General features: G+C 42.2%; 1 protein-coding gene across 1 annotated transcript in view; it reads right to left on the bottom strand.

The window, feature by feature from the left end:
* LOC128695757 (alpha-(1,3)-fucosyltransferase C-like) overlaps positions 1-20,244 on the bottom strand; it is a 42,714-nt gene that overhangs the window by 12,745 nt on the left and 9,725 nt on the right. Inside the window, exon 2 of the mRNA XM_070092968.1 lies at positions 226-1,134. Within this exon, the coding sequence (XP_069949069.1) occupies positions 226-1,081 (856 nt within the window). The 5' untranslated portion in view covers positions 1,082-1,134. The remainder of the gene's footprint in view (positions 1-225; positions 1,135-20,244) is intronic.

Genomic DNA, 20,244 nt, shown 5'->3' with positions numbered 1-20,244 from the left:
TGTACTTTTCTGAAAACTAGTATGTCCTAACTACTATAATAACTAATTAAACCTTATATCACGGCATAAAATGTTACAAAGCAATTATTAATTACCTTCTAATGAAGATTCATACACTGAGGGGGATGGGTTACTTTAGTATACAAGGTGAACGGATTACATGTAACTTTTAATAACGCTAGCGTAGTCGATAGTCTTTAAACCTAATTAACCAGTGCAACTTACCCCTTATGGAGCGGAGACCACCGTAGAGAAGGAGAAGATCAGAATCTCTGTGGTAAGTGTATGACCAGTTGAAAAAATTATCCCTGGCCGACCATCTTTTTTTAAACTCTTCGGAGTCACTAAAGTCTTCTGAGCTGGGAGATTCTAAGTTGAGCCAGATGTACCACTGTTGTGGCCTGCGTATGTTAGGAACTTTGTCTCTTCTGAAGTCACCGTGGTGGAAGATGACAGCGTCGGCGTCTTCAGGGTGCGAGCTGTTGTACAGGAACACACAGTTGGAAATGGGACAGTTGTTCTGCTTCAGGTCTATTTTCTTATTTGCGAAATGATTCCAAGATTCGGAGAAAAAAGTGCTATGAAATAGGACTGTCTTCGGTTCTGGAGATAGCTGCACTGTGTGCAGCTGAAAGTGTTCCCTTTTACTTATTGGTAAACTGTTGAGCACTTTCTTCTTATCGTTTTCTATATTGAATATTTTGTTTTTATGTTCTGACAAACGCTTTTTACTAGCATTAATATCAGCCGCCTTGTTTACCTTCCTGGCTTTTTCATATGACCCTTTTGAGACATTAAATTCTCTTGGCATATTTTTTATTGACTGTTTCATTATATTCCTAGAATCGAACAGTATTTCAGTATATGTGGCATTGTAGGCCTGGTGGTGTGTCCTCTGTACATCACCTTGGGAATACTTTGTGTCTTTAATTTCTAAACTAGTATTTGTTGTATATATGAACAAGGACGCAGCTACCAATAAAACTATGTAAATTTTCTTTCTCTGGAACATTTTGTATAAGAACAATAGGTGTGGGAAAAGGGAGGTGCAGCGGGTCCACGTCCACAGCCTGTGTCTCATCACAGGTCTAGCTGAGGGCTGCAGCTGGTGCCACAACACCAACACATCACCATCTGCAATATAGATTTTACATTTTTAATTACATTATATTTCTTTTAGATATGTCGCTGGCCAAGGTATGAAGTATGAATAGTGCTATAGCTAGAATTACTGATTACATGTTTTAGTTTATCTATAACCGCATTTCTAAAGGGCAGAGAAATCATGCTTCAAAGATAATAATAATAATAATAATAATAATAATAATAATAATAATAATAATATCTTTATTTCTGCAAGTACATGTATAAGGTATACAGGCCTAGCTGACATCAATGACATAATACTATACAGAAACCCCCTTGCTATGCAGAGTATTTCGGGCAAATTAGATAAATTTTGTCCCAGGATGTGACCCACACCAAGAAAAAATGGTTATGACTCTAACCATAATTTTTAAAGGGGTGGACTTAAGCCAGCAGAAGGCCTTGGTCAGATGGCCAAAATCTCCAACGGTGGGTCATCATCTGACTAAGACCCTCGTCAAGAAACACTTGTCCCGTTTTCTGACGAACCTTACCTAACCTAGCGACCCACACCAGTCAACTAACACCCAGGTACTCATTTTACTTATGGGCGAACTTTGGACAGCAAGTATCATGTCCTAATGTTTTCAGCCGTACCGGGGATCGATCCCCGGTACGGCTGAGTGCGCTAGCGATCGAGCTACGGGATATCCAAACAACCGTTACATCCTGTGCACTCATGAGCTGTGCCTCCCACATCCACAACCTAAATGTGGCTAACCAGTTTCTCGTGAACTCCTTCACAGATTGCTCTTAACACTTGAACATCTTAAACCCGTAAATTCACTTCCACGCATTCTAATCGAACTAGCTCACGTACTTACAGTAGGTTCTGCGGTGACATGATTAAAGTCAGCTCATTTAACCCATGTGAACAGTAACTTCAACAAAATGTCGAGAAATAACCTTGAAACCATGCATGTCAGGCGAACTGATGGTGAACATTTATAAAAAAAATAAAATAATGTTAAGTGCGAGAGTTCTATTTTGCTAAACCTTTTACGATGTTGTGTTGATGTAGTAATCTGTAACATGACAAGTCAAATTTACAATTATACAGGTTCCTCGAAGGTTCTGAACGACTATAATGAAGGATTTCTGAAGTGAGGTGGAAAGGCTAGGAGTCACCATTAAGTTCTTGTTGATTCGCCGGTATTCTCCCGGCCCGGACCTTTTCCAAGTGGTGGCCCGGCCTTGGCTCCCTGTCTAGGGAGTGTCTGAGACCTAAGTCTTCCATGGCAGGAGGCACAAGTACCCCCTCATCTTTGGGACCAACTGTCCCCAGGCCTAGCCACATTCCCCGCCCTCACGGGGCTCGTACGGAGAAGCTAGGCCTCTCTGGTCTGCCATCCCCGCCCCAAGGCAGGCTTGTGAGCTGCAAGCTCTGGCTCAGGCACCTACCCTACCCTAGAAGAGCGGGGCATGGTGTCGATGCACACCATTAAGTTAGTTTATTCAGGTATACAGAAATAGTTACATAGATAATTATCGTACATAGCAGCATATGTGAAAAGAACCTAGGATAGCTCAAAAAAGTCAGAGTGACTTATTTCCATTGGGGTCCTTTTAATACTTTATTATTATACTACAAAGGAGATAATATCTTATTATTATACTATAAAGGAGATATACTAGGAATAAGGTAAAATGAGTTATTTATATTTACATTTGTGTTAGCCAAAAAAAATAAAAAATCATTCTCCTTCCTTTCTGTCGCTACATTCATTAAGCACCTTCTGGTTCTCTTGAACTGGATCATGCTATGACTGGCTTAGACAAGTGCAGGCAGTCTGTTCCAATCCTTCATTGTTGTACAATAAAGGTGTTTGAAGCCTGGCCACTGACTGTGGGTTACACAAAGTTGTGCTCTGTCCCCCTACTACTATGACTGCTTTGGTTCCCAACCTTGACAAAATTAGCAGCAAGATATTCTGGACACTGTGAGCAATTTTATAAACTTGATTTAACTTCAGTTGTTTTACTCTGTCTTCAACATTCTGCATATCCAATTGTTGTAATTCATCCTGGCCTACATGTTCTCTTGGACTCAGGTCCAGGATGAATCTTACCATTTTGTTTTGAGTGATTTGCAGTCTATCTTTCAGTTGTTATTTTTTTTGAAGGCAGAGTGCCATGAAGCGTAAGCGTAGTCCATGTGCCATTGTATAAGGGCTAAACAATAGACATATGGTCCTGCGAGCCTCAGTAAGTAGACACTGTGCTTGTCTGTGGAGGAACTTCAGTCTGACATTCGCTTTCTTCACTACACTGTTCCCTATCAGTTCTCCTGACATGCATGGGTCATAGGGAATTCCCAGATATTTTACTGAGGAAACTGAAGTGATGGGTTTCCCATTACACCGGACATTAAAATTATTTCCCCTTCTCAGTTTATGTTTCGTGCCAGAGTATGGCTTTCGTTTTCCCGATAGTTTGTTGTCTACTAACCATTTGCTGCAGGACTCCAGTTCCAGTGTTATTACATTAGTTATATCTTGTGGGTCTTCACCTGTCATCCGCATACAGTAGGAGTTTGCACTTGACACTGATGGGCATGTCGTTTACATAACATAGGAATAATAAGGGACCCAGGATACCACCTTGGGGAACTCCACATGCTATCGGAAATTTTGTTGATTTTGACAATTTGTTAAGAATATTGATGTCATCTGTTTGCAGGAATGTAGACTGAAAGATGGAGCACCTCCACCAAAGCTGCCTGGATATGCAGCTTATAGCCTAAGGACAACTGTTGTGTGATGTATGTCAGAAAGAACTTGCCACATTCACTCCTTGCCTTGCAGAGTCGAGTTAACATGCAGTATCATGGTGTCAAAGTTTATGCAGGCGATTTTTCCATAAACATTTTTAATCTCTATGCCCCAGCGAACCAGCTTCGACCTGATGCTTTACCAGATCGCATCAATAGTGAACCTACTCTCATTCTTGGAGATTTTAATGCTAGACATAAGAATATTGGTGGGTCTATAACAAACACCAATGGAACTCAACTAGTGAAATTGCTAAATGAGCATGATAATGTTCGAATTGTGGGCACTACTGAGCCTACTCACATATATGGTGGCATACTAGATCTGTGCCTTGGATTTAATACATCATATACGATGCATGACTCTGTCATAGTTGATGATCTTCTATCTGATCACTTCCCAAGACTAACAACTGTCAATCTTGATCACATCTCCAGTAATCAAGAACCTGAATTCAGAAGGGGGAAGCTTATTCTCAACCAAGAACACAGAGATAACTTTATTAACCACTTGGATCAATGGTATAAGAATTACCAGCCCACTGGCACACAAAAAATTAATGATGATTTAGTTACCACTATTGAGACTATCCTCACACATCAAGTGGGAAGGAAAAGGAAACATAGACCCTCCACTATAAATAACAACAAAAACCAATGTAAATACTATAATGATCCAGAGCTACACAATCTAACACATGCAGCTAGGAGGATTGGTAAAGGATACCGTGAATGTAGAACCCCAGACCTGCTCAGAACGTTCCAAGCTGCACTAACAAATGCAAGGAATAGAAAGCAAGAACTTAGGCAACAGGAATGGGAACAATTTGTTAGTGGATTAAATAGGTCCACCCCTTTAAGTTTGGCTTGGAAAGGTATAAATAAAATAACCAGGAAAAAGACTGGCAATGTTGCTCATCCCTTTCCTCTTGAAAAAGCAAATGACCTCATAAATGACTGGTCCAAAACATCCAGGCATGAAAACCTTCCATCTCATATTAGAAAAAAATTAGAGAGTACTTCTGAAAAAATGTTGAAACTGATTAATTTTATGAGCCAAAATATTGATGAGAGTGACTGCCTCTTCACCGAGTATGAATTAGATAATGCATTAACTAAAGGTCGATCAACTGCTCCTGGAGAGGATGGTATACCCTATGATATTCTCAGAACTCTAAGGCACGTGCCTGGTAACCCTTCATTGGCACTGTATAATCTCAGTTACACTGAAGGCGTTCTTCCTACTTCCTGGACCAATAGTCTCATTGTGCCTATCCCTAAGCCCCAACAGCAAGATACATTTAGACCGATCTCCTTAACTAGTTGTCTTTGTAAAACTTTTGAAAGAATGATACTTAACAGACTGTACTACTGAATCAGACACCAACTTTCCCCCTACCTCTATGGGTTCATGAAAGGTAAAAGTGTGCAGAACTGTATTTCCACCTTTCTCACTGCACACACCTCTACTAGTTTTACCACTTTTCTTGATCTAAAATCTGCATTTGATATTGCGAACAGAACCGTTATACTACATGAACTAGCCAAAATGAATATTGGTGGTAGCTTACTCTGCTGGATAATAGGATACCTGTCAAACAGAGTATCCTCTGTCCTTTATCAAGGCTTTAGAAGTGAGTCTAAAGAAATGTCTTTAGGTACACCGCAGGGAGGAGTTCTTAGTCCCATGCTATTTAATATTCTGATTAATGCTCTCCTAAATGCTCTACCTGCCTCACCTAAACATATAGCTATAAGCTATGCTGATGACATCATGATACATACAACAGGGCATAAGAAGATGAGCACCATTCTTAATGAAGTTCAAGCAATTTGTAATCGACTAGGCCTCATAATATCTTCCTCTAAAACAAAGATATTAACAAACAAACGACATCCCCCACTCATCTATTTGCAGGGTGAAATCATTAGCTACGTTAAAACCTACAGATATCTTGGTGTAGATGTACCCTTTAACAAATCCACTATACCACAACTAAATAAGAAATGCAAAGATAGGTTAAATGCTCTCAAAGCTGTTGCTGGCTACAACCCCAACTATGGTGCTAATGTGAGAATCGTGAGAATGATGTACATAGCCTGTGTCAGGTCCTTAATTGATTATGCTGCTCCCATATTGATATTAGCTAGAGAAAGTTCTCTCCGACCCTTGGAGTTAATGCAGAATGAAGCTCTCAGAATTATTCTTCGGTGTCACAAATCTACAAAGGTTCTTAATATGAGGAAGGAGCTTGGTATTTCTAGTATCAGTGATAGGATTGTTGAGATTAACACTGTACTCGGTATTAGAATGTTGAGAAATGAACCAGACTCTGTCACAATAAATCTTACCAAGTGTCTAAAGGTAAATACACACAGATATAAATGGATTGTGAAAACGTGCAATTGCATTAGGTTTTATAACCTGCATAAACTGTATCACTGTAGACAATAAGAGCATTTCATCCCTCCATGGAAGATGTACTCATTTAATATCACATACCTGCAAGTCCCTCCCAAGAAGCTCATTGCTAATAATCCCTTCCTTAAATCACTTGTTGAATCAACTGCTCAAGAAGAAATTTCTCGCCTAGCTGGTAGTAATAAGGTATCACAAATTATATACACTGATGGATCTGAACAGGAGTCTTCTGGCAGGGCTGCATCTGCTCTTGTTGCCACCTCCCTAGTTAAGAACCATAATAAATTTGAGTTAGGCATAAGAATTAACAACTGGGCGTCTACACTGGAAACTGAATTGTTTGCAATCCTAATGGCGCTAAAGCTAACCTATGACACTGAGCTTGACTTTATCATCATTACTGATTCTATGTCATCATTGAAGGCTCTTGACTCACATAATGACTCCAATAACATGCTCATTGGAGAAGTGAGGTATAAATACTCAAAAATCAGGGACAAAGAAATTAATGTACAGTTGCTATGGATCCCATCACACATTGGATTTCTCCTTCATGATAAAGTTGATGTGTTAGCCAAGAAGAGTACCCAGAAGGAGAATGTAGAATATAACTTTGGTATAACTGTGTCTAGCATTAGGAATAATATTAGGAGAGAAGTATATAATGAAAATGATTGTTATAGGAATGCAATTAGAAGCCTGAGTAGATCTATAACCCACTATGATAACATGAACGTAGATAAGTATGTTTATGGAGCAACTTGCAATGTGAACAGACTGACTGATGTTGTAGTGGCCAGGCTTAGGCTTGGTTACAAGTACTTCTGGCAGTTTGGGAGACACACAGTTGATGATCAAACTAATTGTAAATTATGTGACCAGGCATATGGTCACTGTCATGAACACTATGTGCTTAATTGTCCACTTATTGAGGAATACAAAGACAGTATAATAACCTATGTGACATGTCAAGATATCTTATTAATGAAAATAAGATACCAGATATACTAAGCAAATTTCCTAAATTTGCTTTTAACAGATAAGTGAACTATAGATATGTAGATATAAATCTATATGTATTCCTGTTAACCCTTTGGGGCCTAGTTCCTGGGCCTTTTGTGTATCCATATGTTCTTGCGCTACCGTCCACAGGATGGATATGAGGTGCACAATAAACTAGCCACTTAGGTGGCAAAATCTAATCTAATCTTAATTAAGATAGGTCTTAAACCAGTCTACGGAACCTATATCGACAGCTTGAAGCTTCTTACATAATATATTATAGTTGGCAGTACCGAAGGCCTTTTGCAAGTGTAAGGTTTTTTCCTAAGAGGTTCCCTATCGACATTTCAGTTCTCATGTAACCCTTCAGATTAATTAGGCAGGTGTCGGTTGAATAAGATCTCATAAAGCCTGATTGTTAACTATGAAGAATGTTGTTGTCATTAAGATACTTAACTACTTGACAGTACACCGCTCTCTCTAGAATTTTGGATGTTACACTGAGTATTCTAACAGGTCTATAGTTGCTGACATCAGACCTATTTTTCTTGAAGATAGGACGAACTCTGGCCTCCTTAAACCCCTATGGTACGGTATTAATGGTAATGGACAACGTTATTATGTGAACAATGGGGATTGGCAATTCAGAGGCACCATCAAGGATGGCAGTGAACATTGTTTTGAATTTTTCCCAGGCATTATGTCTGTGTTTCTTTGCTGTAGTTTCTAGTTGACCATTTTTATTATCCTGTGTAGGCCTATCCATTCCCTAGTGATTTTTCTGGTGCAGTAAATGATGAAATGATCACTAAGGCCTATGGTAATGATGCCTGACTGACTAATGTTCCCAGAACTGTGTGATCCTAGTTGGTGTATTAATCAGTTGAGTGTAACTATTTAAACCTAGAATTTGTCTATACCTTTTACATAGCCCGTTATTTTGTTGTTGAAAACAGATATTGAAGTCCCCTAATATCACTGTCTCGCAGTTGTTCTCAAGTCCGGACAAGACTCGAAAAGTCTTCTAAGAACGGGTCATGGGTGGGAGGGCAGTAACTAGTTCCTACAAAGATAGGTTTGGTCTTGGGAAGCAACCCTTAAACCATAGAATCTCCGGTTTATTGTCATTTAAATCAGGTCTTGGGTTTTAGGCTATGTCATTTCTTATGTTTACCTGGAGTTTATCTGGAGAGAGTTCCGGGGGTCAACGCCCCCGCGGCCCGGTCTGTGACCAGGCCTCATGGTGGATCAGAGCCTGATCAACCAGGCTGTTACTGCTGGCTGCACGCAATTCAACGTACAAGCCACAGCCCGGCTGGTCAGGTACCGACTTTAGGTGCTTGTCCAGTGCCTGCTTGAAGACAGCCAGGGGTCTATTGGTAATCCCCCTTATGTATGCTGGGAGGCAGTTGAACAGTCTCGGGCCCCTGACACTTATTGTATGGTCTCTTAACGTGCTAGTGACACCCCTGCTTTTCACTGGGGGGATGTTGCATTGTCTGTAGGCACATACTCCACCACCTTTTCTATTCCTATCTAAGAGTTTTATATTGTAACTTATTTTGACCTCGTTGTTAGTCACCGTATCATCCAACCAGGATTCAGAGATGGATAGAACTGCCGCCCTAGTTCTGTTAGCTAGAATCCTAATCTCTGCCAATTTTGGAAAAAGTGATCTTGCATTGACATGAATAAAGTGAAGGTCTGTTTTCATAAAACAATTATAATCATCAGTATATGGCAAGGGGTCATTTGTATTAAAATTAGGTAAATGAATATCAATACTGCTGAAGGGTAACTGTGGCACAGTGCATTTGTTACAAACAAAATGAAATCTGGCATCATTACCATAATCGTACATCCATTATGTACCCACCCCTTACACACTTCACATAAGGTATATTTACTGTTCTTCTTTCGTACCATAGTACATTGTATACATATGTCTGGTGGTGTCTGAGATAATAAGAATGGTTCTACTGTCTCACATTGCCCTGTGTATGCATTACATATAAGTAAGTAAGTAAGTAGAGTTAAGGTTATCATTCCTAATTACTAGACCATCATTATCACCGTCACTTATCTGTCTGTTTTGCACCTGTACCATAGTTTAAGGTCCTGGGTTAGTTTAGATATCTCCACTTAATAGCGCCACTATAAGAGCTGTGCCCCAGTTTTTTGTTTGGGTATGCGGTGTTGCCAAACCTTGCGGCGATAGTGACATTTACGTTTCTGGTAGGATGGCAACTGTTAGGCTTTCACTGTCCAGGGTGCTATCACCCCATTCTCCTTTTCCAGTCCCCATGACTGATTTCCTTCTTCAGAGAACTGCAGGATAAAGATAAATATAATAAATGACAGCCTGTACCCCTCTAGCGCCAGCCATGTTCACTCTTCACACTTTTCATCACTTCACAACAAAAACGTTTCTTCCTTTTTTTAAAAAAAAAAGAAACCGCTGATCGCTATCAGTCACCTAGCAATGGCCTAGTAGCTACTCTAGCAATCACAACTGATATCATTAGTAGATTTCCTGTTGTCTTACTTCACAAACCCCCTTCACTCCTCACTTCACAGTCCGGCTTCATCTATCACACTTCTAACTCATTTCCACCCTGGTAGGATAAAAAAAGTTTTAATCAATGGTGTTATCCGTCCAAAGCCTCCTTAATCCCATTTAGCGGGGCTGCGTCGTGTTGTCTGGTCCTGCTGGTTTCTTAATTGTATGTGATCACCCATTAAAGATATATATACATGTATATACCCCTACACACACACACACACACAATTCCAGTACTTCATGTAAATTGGAAATACATTTTTTTCTCAGGATGTGACCTAAACAGGCCGACTAAGTAAGGTACCTACCTACTTTTACTGTTAAATAAACAGGGATGTAAGGAAACTTCCCCATACAATTAGCCGGGGAATCGAACTCAGGATCTCTCGGCTGTGCCTTGGATATTCTGACTACTGTGTTAAAGGTAGCTCTACAGCTGTAATCAAAGGCTGACCAGATGACAACTGATTCTGGCAAGCTTATGCTCATACAGTCTCTTTGTATGTGTTCTTCTGTACTTACGAGCACATTCACCCCAGGTCGGACGGTGACCTAATAAAGAGTCTGGTCTCATACGGCCCCTCAAGGGAGGTTCCTTGACGCTGGTGAGGGGCTCTTGATCTAGGGAATTGGATCTGTGCTACGGTTCCCTAAACTGAGCCTGAATACCTTCCACCCCCACCCCCATATGTGCTGTATAATCCTACAGGTTTAGCACTCTTCCATGATTATAATAATAATAATCATGGTCTTATGCGGTTTCCGTTCCTGGGGTTTCCAACCCAACAGTGTCGGTCTTTTGGGTTTCTATGGGGCCTAGGTATCCTAATGAAGGCGCAACCAGTGAGATCCTAACGAAGCTGGAAGGGGACCCTCAGGGCAGACCCTACAAGGAGACCATACAGAACCCGTGGTTCATTTATATTAATATTTACTCGTTGAGAACCAATCCAGGAATAGTGAACACCTTGTCCTTGTCAACCAATAAATTTGCATAATATTTATCGTTAAGTTTAGTAAGGGGAGGTATAATATATATTTAAAAAAAGCGGGGGGGATGAAATGGTATGTTAACATCCACCACCTCTTAAAACATTGAAAATGCAATTACCACTGTTCACCTTCACCACTACCACTGTCCACCTTCACAGTCACCACTACCACTGTCCACTTTCACCACTACCACTGTCCATTTTGTCACCACTACCACTGTCCACCTTCACAGTCACCACTACTACTGTCCATCTTCATCACAGTCACCACTACCACTGTCCACCATCACAGTCACCACTACCACTGTTCATCTTCACCACAGTCATCACTACCACTGTCCATCTTCAACACATTCACCACTGCCACTGTCCATCTTCAACAGTCACCACTACCACTGTCCACCTTCACAGTCACCACTACCACTGTGAACAAGATACAAGAAAAGAAAAATGGGATTCTGCTCTTGACTCTCGCCCAGGCAGGTAATAGCAGCTCTCCTTACTTACTCTGTCTCCCTACGATCCCCGTTGGGGAGGGGAACCTTTACCAGCGTTGTCATCGCCTTGAATTACACGATGAGCTACGCAAATCGTGTAAAGATCAAACCAAGAAATGGTACCGTTGATGATTCAACGAAGATTGCTCTTGCAACTGTTGTTCAGGTAGCACTGGAAGTAAAATTCAAAACCATATTGTCACTGAAAGAAGCATTCATTGTTGTGTGTCACGATGATGCTGAAGCAGAGAAGTTACTTACTACAGAAGCCACCACTACTCTTACTGCTCAAGGGTTTACTGTTACATCATTTCCTGCCCTCAGGGCAAGGAAATCAGTATTCCTTAAAAAACTTGACAAGATTCTGACTTCTCAATCAACTGCTGAACTCAAGTCATCCATCGAGACGCAAAATACTTGGGCTACTGTTGACAGCATTACAAAAATCCCAAATGCAACGTCCATGCTCAAGGTCACCTTCACCGACGTGAACATGGCTGCCACTGCTCTGAACGAAGGTCTTGCTGTCTACTACTACTATATCAGTCCTACCTACATTGAAGCAGAGATATACCACTACATTCAACATTGCTGGAACTGTTATTCATACCATCACACCACCAAAGCATGTCCAGTAAAAGACAAGAAGTTCTGCACTACATGTGGTAGTGAGGGACACACCTTCAGTTCCTGCAACGCTGCTACTCCATCACAACCAGCGTGCTTAAACTGCAAGAGTAATGACCACCATACACTGGCAGCAAAATGTCCTACAAGAAAGGATATTATGAAGAAAACACAAGATGCAGCGAAGAAAAAACCTACAAGCAACACTCCAACGTATGCAGCAATTGCAAAGATACAAGCAAACACTACAAAATTACTTCAAGCATCTACTCAGCCCGCCTCCGCCATCATCATGTGACGTAACCAAGATCCACTACTGCTTACTATATGCTCACATGCAGAACGTGGCTGTACCTGGATCATTTAACTCTACCATCAACGAGTTATTTGCATTAAATAACATGCCTTCATTTACATTTCCAGCATCTCCACCTTCTGAAGAAATTCTCAAATTCACCAAAAACTTAATCGCCAACTCTTCTGCAGAAGTCCCATCAACACCACCAACTAGTGACGTCACTCCAACAACGACCAATGAGAAGCCTCCACCGCCACCACCTCTCACTGAATCCAACCAATCAGAAGCCTTACCACCAGAAACATCTTCTAATTCGTCTACTGAAGTTGAAAACGAAGCAACACCACCTTCCTCTACTCCACCACCGCCTTCTCTACTTAGCTCACGTCGATTACCTGAAACACCATGCTTTAAACACAAAGGACTCGTATTCTACACCACGAGGCTATACCCTGCAAACATGACTCGCCTAGAACTTATCCAACATCTCCAAGACAACACTGTATCGTACCAAAGCGAAGAAAGACCATTACCTACCTACAACCAGATACTCCACCACCTCCAAACCAACGAATCCTACTACAGCTCTCCCATAAGTGTGATACAACTCTCTCGAAAACAATATACCGCACTGATAAACGGTTTAAGACCATAACCAACTCATCCTGCTTGCTGCATTCTGACACTCCCAGCTCCTGCCGCTGCCTTCGCCATCCTCTCCTAGTGAGCCAAGCAATGACATCAGTCAAGCCTCTCTATCTACGTCTCCAGTACTTTTGTACCACATGTCCCAAAGTGGTTGGGCCACTTGCCTTGATTCCTCCTCTTCCCCTCCTTCCCATCCTTTTCCAGTTATTTCCATCCTTCCTTATCCTTCTTCCTTCCCATCTTACGACAGCTCTCGTCGTCCTCGAAGCGAAGCGAAACTACCACTGTCCACCTTCAACACAGCCACCACTACCACTGTCCATCTTCAACACAGTCACCACTACCACTGTCCATCTTCAACACAGTCACCACTACCATTGTCCATCTTCACCACAGTCACCACTGCCACTGTCCATCTTCAACACAGCCACCACTACCACTGTCCATCTTCAACACAGCCACCACTACCACTGTCCATCTTCAACACAGTCACCACTACCATTGTCCATCTTCACCACAGTCACCACTGCCACTGTCCATCTTCAACAGTCACCACTACCATTGTCCACCTTCACAGTCACCACTACCACTGTCCACCTTCAACACAGTCACCACTACCACTGTCCATCTTCAACACTACCACTGTCCATCTTCAACACTACCACTGTCCATCTTCAACACTACCACTGTCCATCTTCAACACTACCACTGTCCATCTTCAACACTACCACTGTCCATCTTCAACACTACCACTGTCCATCTTCAACACTACCACTGTCCATCTTCAACACTACCACTGTCCATCTTCAACACTACCACTGTCCATCTTCAACACTACCACTGTCCATCTTCAACACTACCACTGTCCATCTTCAACACTACCATTGTCCATCTTCACCACAGTCACCACTGCCACTGTCCATCTTCAACAGTCACCACTACCATTGTCCACCTTCACAGTCACCACTACCACTGTCCACCTTCAACACAGTCACCACTACCACTGTCCATCTTCAACACTACCACTGTCCATCTTCAACACTACCACTGTCCATCTTCAACACTACCACTGTCCATCTTCAACACTACCACTGTCCATCTTCAACACTACCACTGTCCATCTTCAACACTACCACTGTCCATCTTCAACACTACCACTGTCCATCTTCAACACTACCACTGTCCATCTTCAACACAGTCACCACTACCACTGTCCATCTTCAACACTACCACTGTCCATCTTCACCACAGTCACCACTACCACTATCCACCTTCATCACACTACCACTGTCATCTTCACTGCCATCTGTCCACCAACACTTCACTTCAGTCACCACTACCACTATCCACCTTCATCACAGTCACCACTACCACTATCCACCTTCATCACAGTCACCACTACCACTATCCACCTTCATCACAGTCACCACTGCCACTGTCCACCTTCACCAGTCACCACTACTACTATCCACCTTCACCACAGTCACCACTACCACTATCCACGTTCACCACAGTCACCACTGCCACTGTCCACTTTCACCACATCACCAGAACCACTGTCCCCCTTCACAGTCACCACTACCAATGTCCACCTTCACAGTCACCACCACCATTGTTCATCATCACAGTCACCACTACAACTGTCCACCTTCACAGTCACCACTACCACTATCCACCTTCACCACAGTCACCACTACCACTATCCACCTTCACCACAGTCACCACTACTGCTATCCACCTTCACCACAGTCACCACTACCACTATCCACCTTCACCACAGTCACCACTACCACTATCCACCTTCACCACAGTCACCACTACCACTATCCACGTTCACCACAGTCACCACTGCCACTGTCCACTTTCACCACATCACCAGAACCACTGTCCCCCTTCACAGTCACCACTACCAATGTCCACCTTCACAGTCACCACCACCATTGTTCATCATCACAGTCACCACTACAACTGTCCACCTTCACAGTCACCACTACCACTATCCACCTTCACCACAGTCACCACTACCACTATCCACCTTCACCACAGTCACCACTACTGCTATCCACCTTCACCAGTCACCACTACCACTATCCACCTTCATCACAGTCACCACTACCACTATCCACCTTCATCACAATCACCACTGCCACTGTCCACCTTCACCAGTCACCACTACTACTATCCACCTTCACCACAGTCACCACTACCACTATCCACGTTCACCACAGTCACCACTGCCACTGTCCACTTTCACCACATCACCAGAACCACTGTCCCCCTTCACAGTCACCACTACCAATGTCCACCTTCACAGTCACCACTACCTTTGTTCATCATCACAGTCACCACTACAACTGTCCACCTTCACAGTCACCACTACCACTATCCACCTTCACCACAGTCACCACTACTGCTATCCACCTTCACCAGTCACCGCTAACAGCACCGCAATCACACGAGGTTGGTGGCCACATGAGTGTCACACACACGTACACACACAAACACCCAACAGGCCAAGTGTTTTATCAACAAGTGCCTTTGACCAAGTGGCAACAAACACACACACACTCACACACACACACACACACACACACACACACACACACACACACACACACACACACACACACACACACACACACACACACACACACATTACAAATAGGTGAGTACACACACATAGAGTGGACCTAGTTACGACCAGTGAAGAGGCGGGGCCAGGAACTGTGATTCGACCCCTGCAACCACAAATATGTGAGTACACGTGAATATGATTGACAGCTGTAAATAATACACCAGATGAGACTGACTCAGATATATCACAACCACAAATGGAGCTAAACAAACTGCCAGAGTGGTCAGAGAAGTGGCTGCTTAAATTTAACCCCAGCAAATGCAACGTGAAGAAGCAAGAAGACTAACGCTACTACATATGCTATGAGTGCACACAAATATCATATACATATATATGTATATATATATATATATATATATATATATATATATATATATATATATATATATATATATATATATATATATATATATATAAAGACCAAAATCTGGAACAGTCTTCCAAAATATACCGATTATCATGGGGGAGCGCTAAACCCAGAGGGATTATGCAGCACCTGTGCAGGGGACGGGTGAGGCATTCAGGGAATTGGAGCACTGATCCAATTCCCTAGAAAAAGAGCCCCTCACCACCATCAAGGCGCCTCCATTGAGGGGGTCAAAACACACTGAAAGCTGTAAAATACTAATTAATATATAAAAAAAAGAAATATCTAAAACCTGTTTGAGCTTGTACAATATAGGTATTATTACTCGCAATACGTACCATGTTAAGATCATTATGTAATTACTGAACGCTGTTCCTTGCTGTGTCTAAGCGATAAATTAGTTTACACCGGCAACTTTTATGTGAGTTGAGTCACGCAGTTTTCGGGTTGTACAGACGGGGAAAACGAATCATAGCCTAACGTTAAGAAAATAAATGCAGCATAGCCTAACAGAACTTTTTTTTTTTTGCGTTATCTTAGGTTCTCTACAAATATGCTGCTATGTATGATAATCTATGTAACTGTATTTGTGTATACCTGAATAAACTTACTAACTAGCTGCAGCCGCAGCAAGCAGCAACAAGGCTGCTCCTATATCTTGCTGTCCCCTGGGCCTATCCGAACTCCAGTGATGGCCAAATTACAAGTACTGCTACAACAACATGCAAGGAACCTATAGTGACATAAAAACTGACGGTGACGACAACGAAATGGACTAAATATGACAAAAGAGGGACCGGCATTCAAGTACCAGACCTGCTGCCAGACGCGAACCAGACATGAGACGTTTTCCACTACAATGAAATAACTGACCTCCATATCAACTGCACCAGTGTTCAACGGAAAGACAGCATGGCAAAAAACCTGATCAACAAAACTCCAAGGAAATGACAGGTCTGTAGGACTTTTTTCCTCAGTGCCAAACGAGGGAAAGAATTGAGCATTTAAACATGGCTGACCGGCATCCAAACAGCAGCTACTGCCAGACGTACAACTAGCGAAGTGAAATTCTCATCTTTACTGACGTTCATCTGTTGACAGTAGCATCATATCTGTACCACCATTATATCACCTGTACCACTGCTAACGAGAGGGAAACACAGGAGACATCGTCAAATCAACAGTACAAAACTCCAAGGTTATAGGACGGTTATCCCTCCGTGCCAGTCGTGGGAAAGAAGTGAATAGTTAAACAGTCAAGGTTAATGTTTTAGTTGCTGACCTATATTCAGCTGACCAGTGTACAGTGAGAGAATCATAGCAGAAAACGCCAAATATATCTATAAAATCAAGGAAAGTCAGGTTGTAGGTGGCGTTTACTTCCCTCAGCGTTTTTAAAAATGGCCGAGTCAGCAGACCAGGTCAGGCAGTCAACAACACGACACAACCCCCGATAAATGGAATTGAGGGGGATTTGGAAGGATAAAACCATTGATTAAACCTTTCTGGTCTACCAGAATGGAAAGGAGTTAGAAGTTAATAGGTGAAGCCGGACTGTGAAGTGAGGCGGGAAGGAGAGTGTGTAATAAGGGGTTAACTGAAAGGGGTTTGTGAAGTTAAGGGAAAAGTGAGCAGTGGAGAGGGTTTTGAAGAAGAAAATTTACTAGTAATTCAGTGGTGATTGCTAAAGCAGATACTAAGTGTACTAGGTGACTGGAAAAGAGAAATAAATATTATTGTATATGAGTAAAAGAGCGAAGAGTGAAAATGGCAGGCATTAGGGGGGTACAGGCTGCCATAATTATATTTATCTTTCTTCTTCAATTCCATGAAGAAAGATATCAGTCATGGGGGCTGGAAAAGATGAATGGAGTAATAGCACCCTGGACAGTAAAAGCCCAACAGTTGCCATCCTACCAGAAAAGTAAATGTCACTATCGCCACAAGGTATGGCAACACCGCATACCCAAACAAAAACAGTGGCACACAGCTCTTATTGTAGCGCTCTTAAGTGGTGATATCCAAATTAATCCAGGACCTCAAACTATTGTGCAGAGGCAAAACAGACAGATAAATGACGGTGATAATGACGGTCTAGTAGCTAGGAATGATAACCTTAACTCCATATGTAATGCATACATAGGTCAATGTGAGACAATACAGCCATTATTATCTCAAACACTACCAAACAGGTACATACACTGTACTAAAGTACGCGTGAAAAACAGAAAAGGCACCTTATGTAGAATGTGTAAGGGGTGGGTGCATGATGGATGTATGTACAATTATAGCAACGGTGCCAGAATTCATTTTGTGTGTAACAAATGCACTTTGGCACAGTTACCCTGTAGCAATGATGGCATTGATTTACCTAATTTTAATACAAATGACCCATTGCCATATATTGATGATTATAATTGTTTTATGAAAACAGGCCTTCCTTCACTTTATTCATGTCAACGCAAGATCACTTCTTCCTAAATTGGCAGAGATTAAGATTCTAGCTAACAAAATTAGGGCGGCAGTTATAACCATCTCTGAATCCTGGTTGGATGATACGGTGACTGACGACGAGGTCAAAATAGAAGGTTACAATATAAAACGCTTAGATAGGAACAGAAAGGGTGGTGGAGTATGTGCCTACATTAGAAATGACTTAGCTTACAACCCAAGAACAACCCAAGACCTGATTTAAATAACAATAAACTGGAGATTCTATGGTTTGAAGTGTTGCTTCCCAAGATCAAACCCATCTTAATAGGAACTAGTTACCGCCCTCCCACCCAGGACCAGTTCTTAGAAGACTTTTCCAGAGTATTGTCCGGATTTGAAAACAATTGCGAGACAATAATACTGGGCGACTTCAATATCTGTTTTCAGCAGCAAAATAACGGGCTATGCAAAAGGTATAAGCAAATTCTAGGTTTAAATAGTTACAATCAACTAATTAATACACCAACCCGGATCACACACTGTAGTCTGCAATCAATCAAACAAACGGGCTTCCACATGGATAAATTGTCATTTTTGTGGAAATTGGTGTCACGCCCCTTGTGCAGATATCCAAGAACTAGCTACAAGCAGTATTAAAACAGGGAAGTGTTTTTGGGTATGCCCAAATGAGATAAATCTGTGGACTAAAATCACAAGGGTATTAAAAGAGGATAACATCAAAGCTGCTTTCATAGACAACCTGGAAGCTTTCTACAACAGATGGGAACATAAAAAGTCTGGGCTGAATGGTACTGCCCTTGATACTGGCCATGTAGTCAGAAACTGTAAGGCTGGAGGTGATGTCCTGGTAGTCAGTAAATGTGGGGCCGATAGTGCTGTCCTGGGAGACAGTAATGGTGAAGTTGGAGGTGCTGTCCTGGGAGACAGTAATGGTGAAGCTGGAGGTGCTGTCCTGGGAGACAGTAATGGTGAAGCTGGAGGTGCTGTCCTGGGAGACAGTAATGGTGAAGCTGGAGGTGCTGTCCTGGGAGACAGTAATGGTGAAGCTGGAGGTGCTGTCCTGGGAGACAGTAATGGTGAAGCTGGAGGTGCTGTCCTGGGAGACAGTAATGGTGAAGCTGGAGATTTTGTCCAGGTAGTCGGGAATTATACGCAGGAAGGAATACATATAAATGACCTCATAGGGGACAGGAGCCGTAGTGGGGAAACAAGTGTAGTCAAAGATAAGATAAAACCAATATTGCAAACTAGAAATACCACAGGAAATAGCAAACAAGAGGACTCCACTAGCAATAGTGAGGATATATTACCAAAAACAACTGGTGGGAGCTCCATTGTTGGTGCTAGGGAGGATAGGAATAAGACAGGGAAACATGCACCAACAGGGAATACAGTCACAGAAACCCAAGGCAAACGGAAACCAAGCCTGTGCACATACTATGCACTTGGTATCTGCAGACATGGGAAATCTGGAAAAACAGACGGGACGTGCAACTATGACCACCCTAGAAAATGCCGTGCCCATATGACAACAGGAAAATGCAAACTCCCTTCCTGTAAGCTTTTTCACCCTGAAATGCGTACCTCTTCAGTACAGGAAAGACTGTGCTATAACTTAAATTGCCAGGCACACAATCTAAAGGGGACAAAAAGATACAAAACATCCAGGCCATGGGAAAACCTGGGTAGCCACAGCCACTCAAGAGGGAGAGGTTTTTTAGTGCCAGGAAGGAAAAAAAAAACTGGCATGAAATGGCAGAAATCGTACACCAAATTCAGTCATTCCTGGAGTGGAACCACAGTCGATGGCCTCCACTCCAAACCAA

This window comes from Cherax quadricarinatus, chromosome 41 (genome assembly GCF_038502225.1).
Source record: "Cherax quadricarinatus isolate ZL_2023a chromosome 41, ASM3850222v1, whole genome shotgun sequence".
Classification (NCBI taxonomy): domain Eukaryota; kingdom Metazoa; phylum Arthropoda; class Malacostraca; order Decapoda; family Parastacidae; genus Cherax; species Cherax quadricarinatus.
Note: the sequence above shows the minus strand (reverse complement) of the source record. Positions and strands in the feature narration are given on the sequence as shown.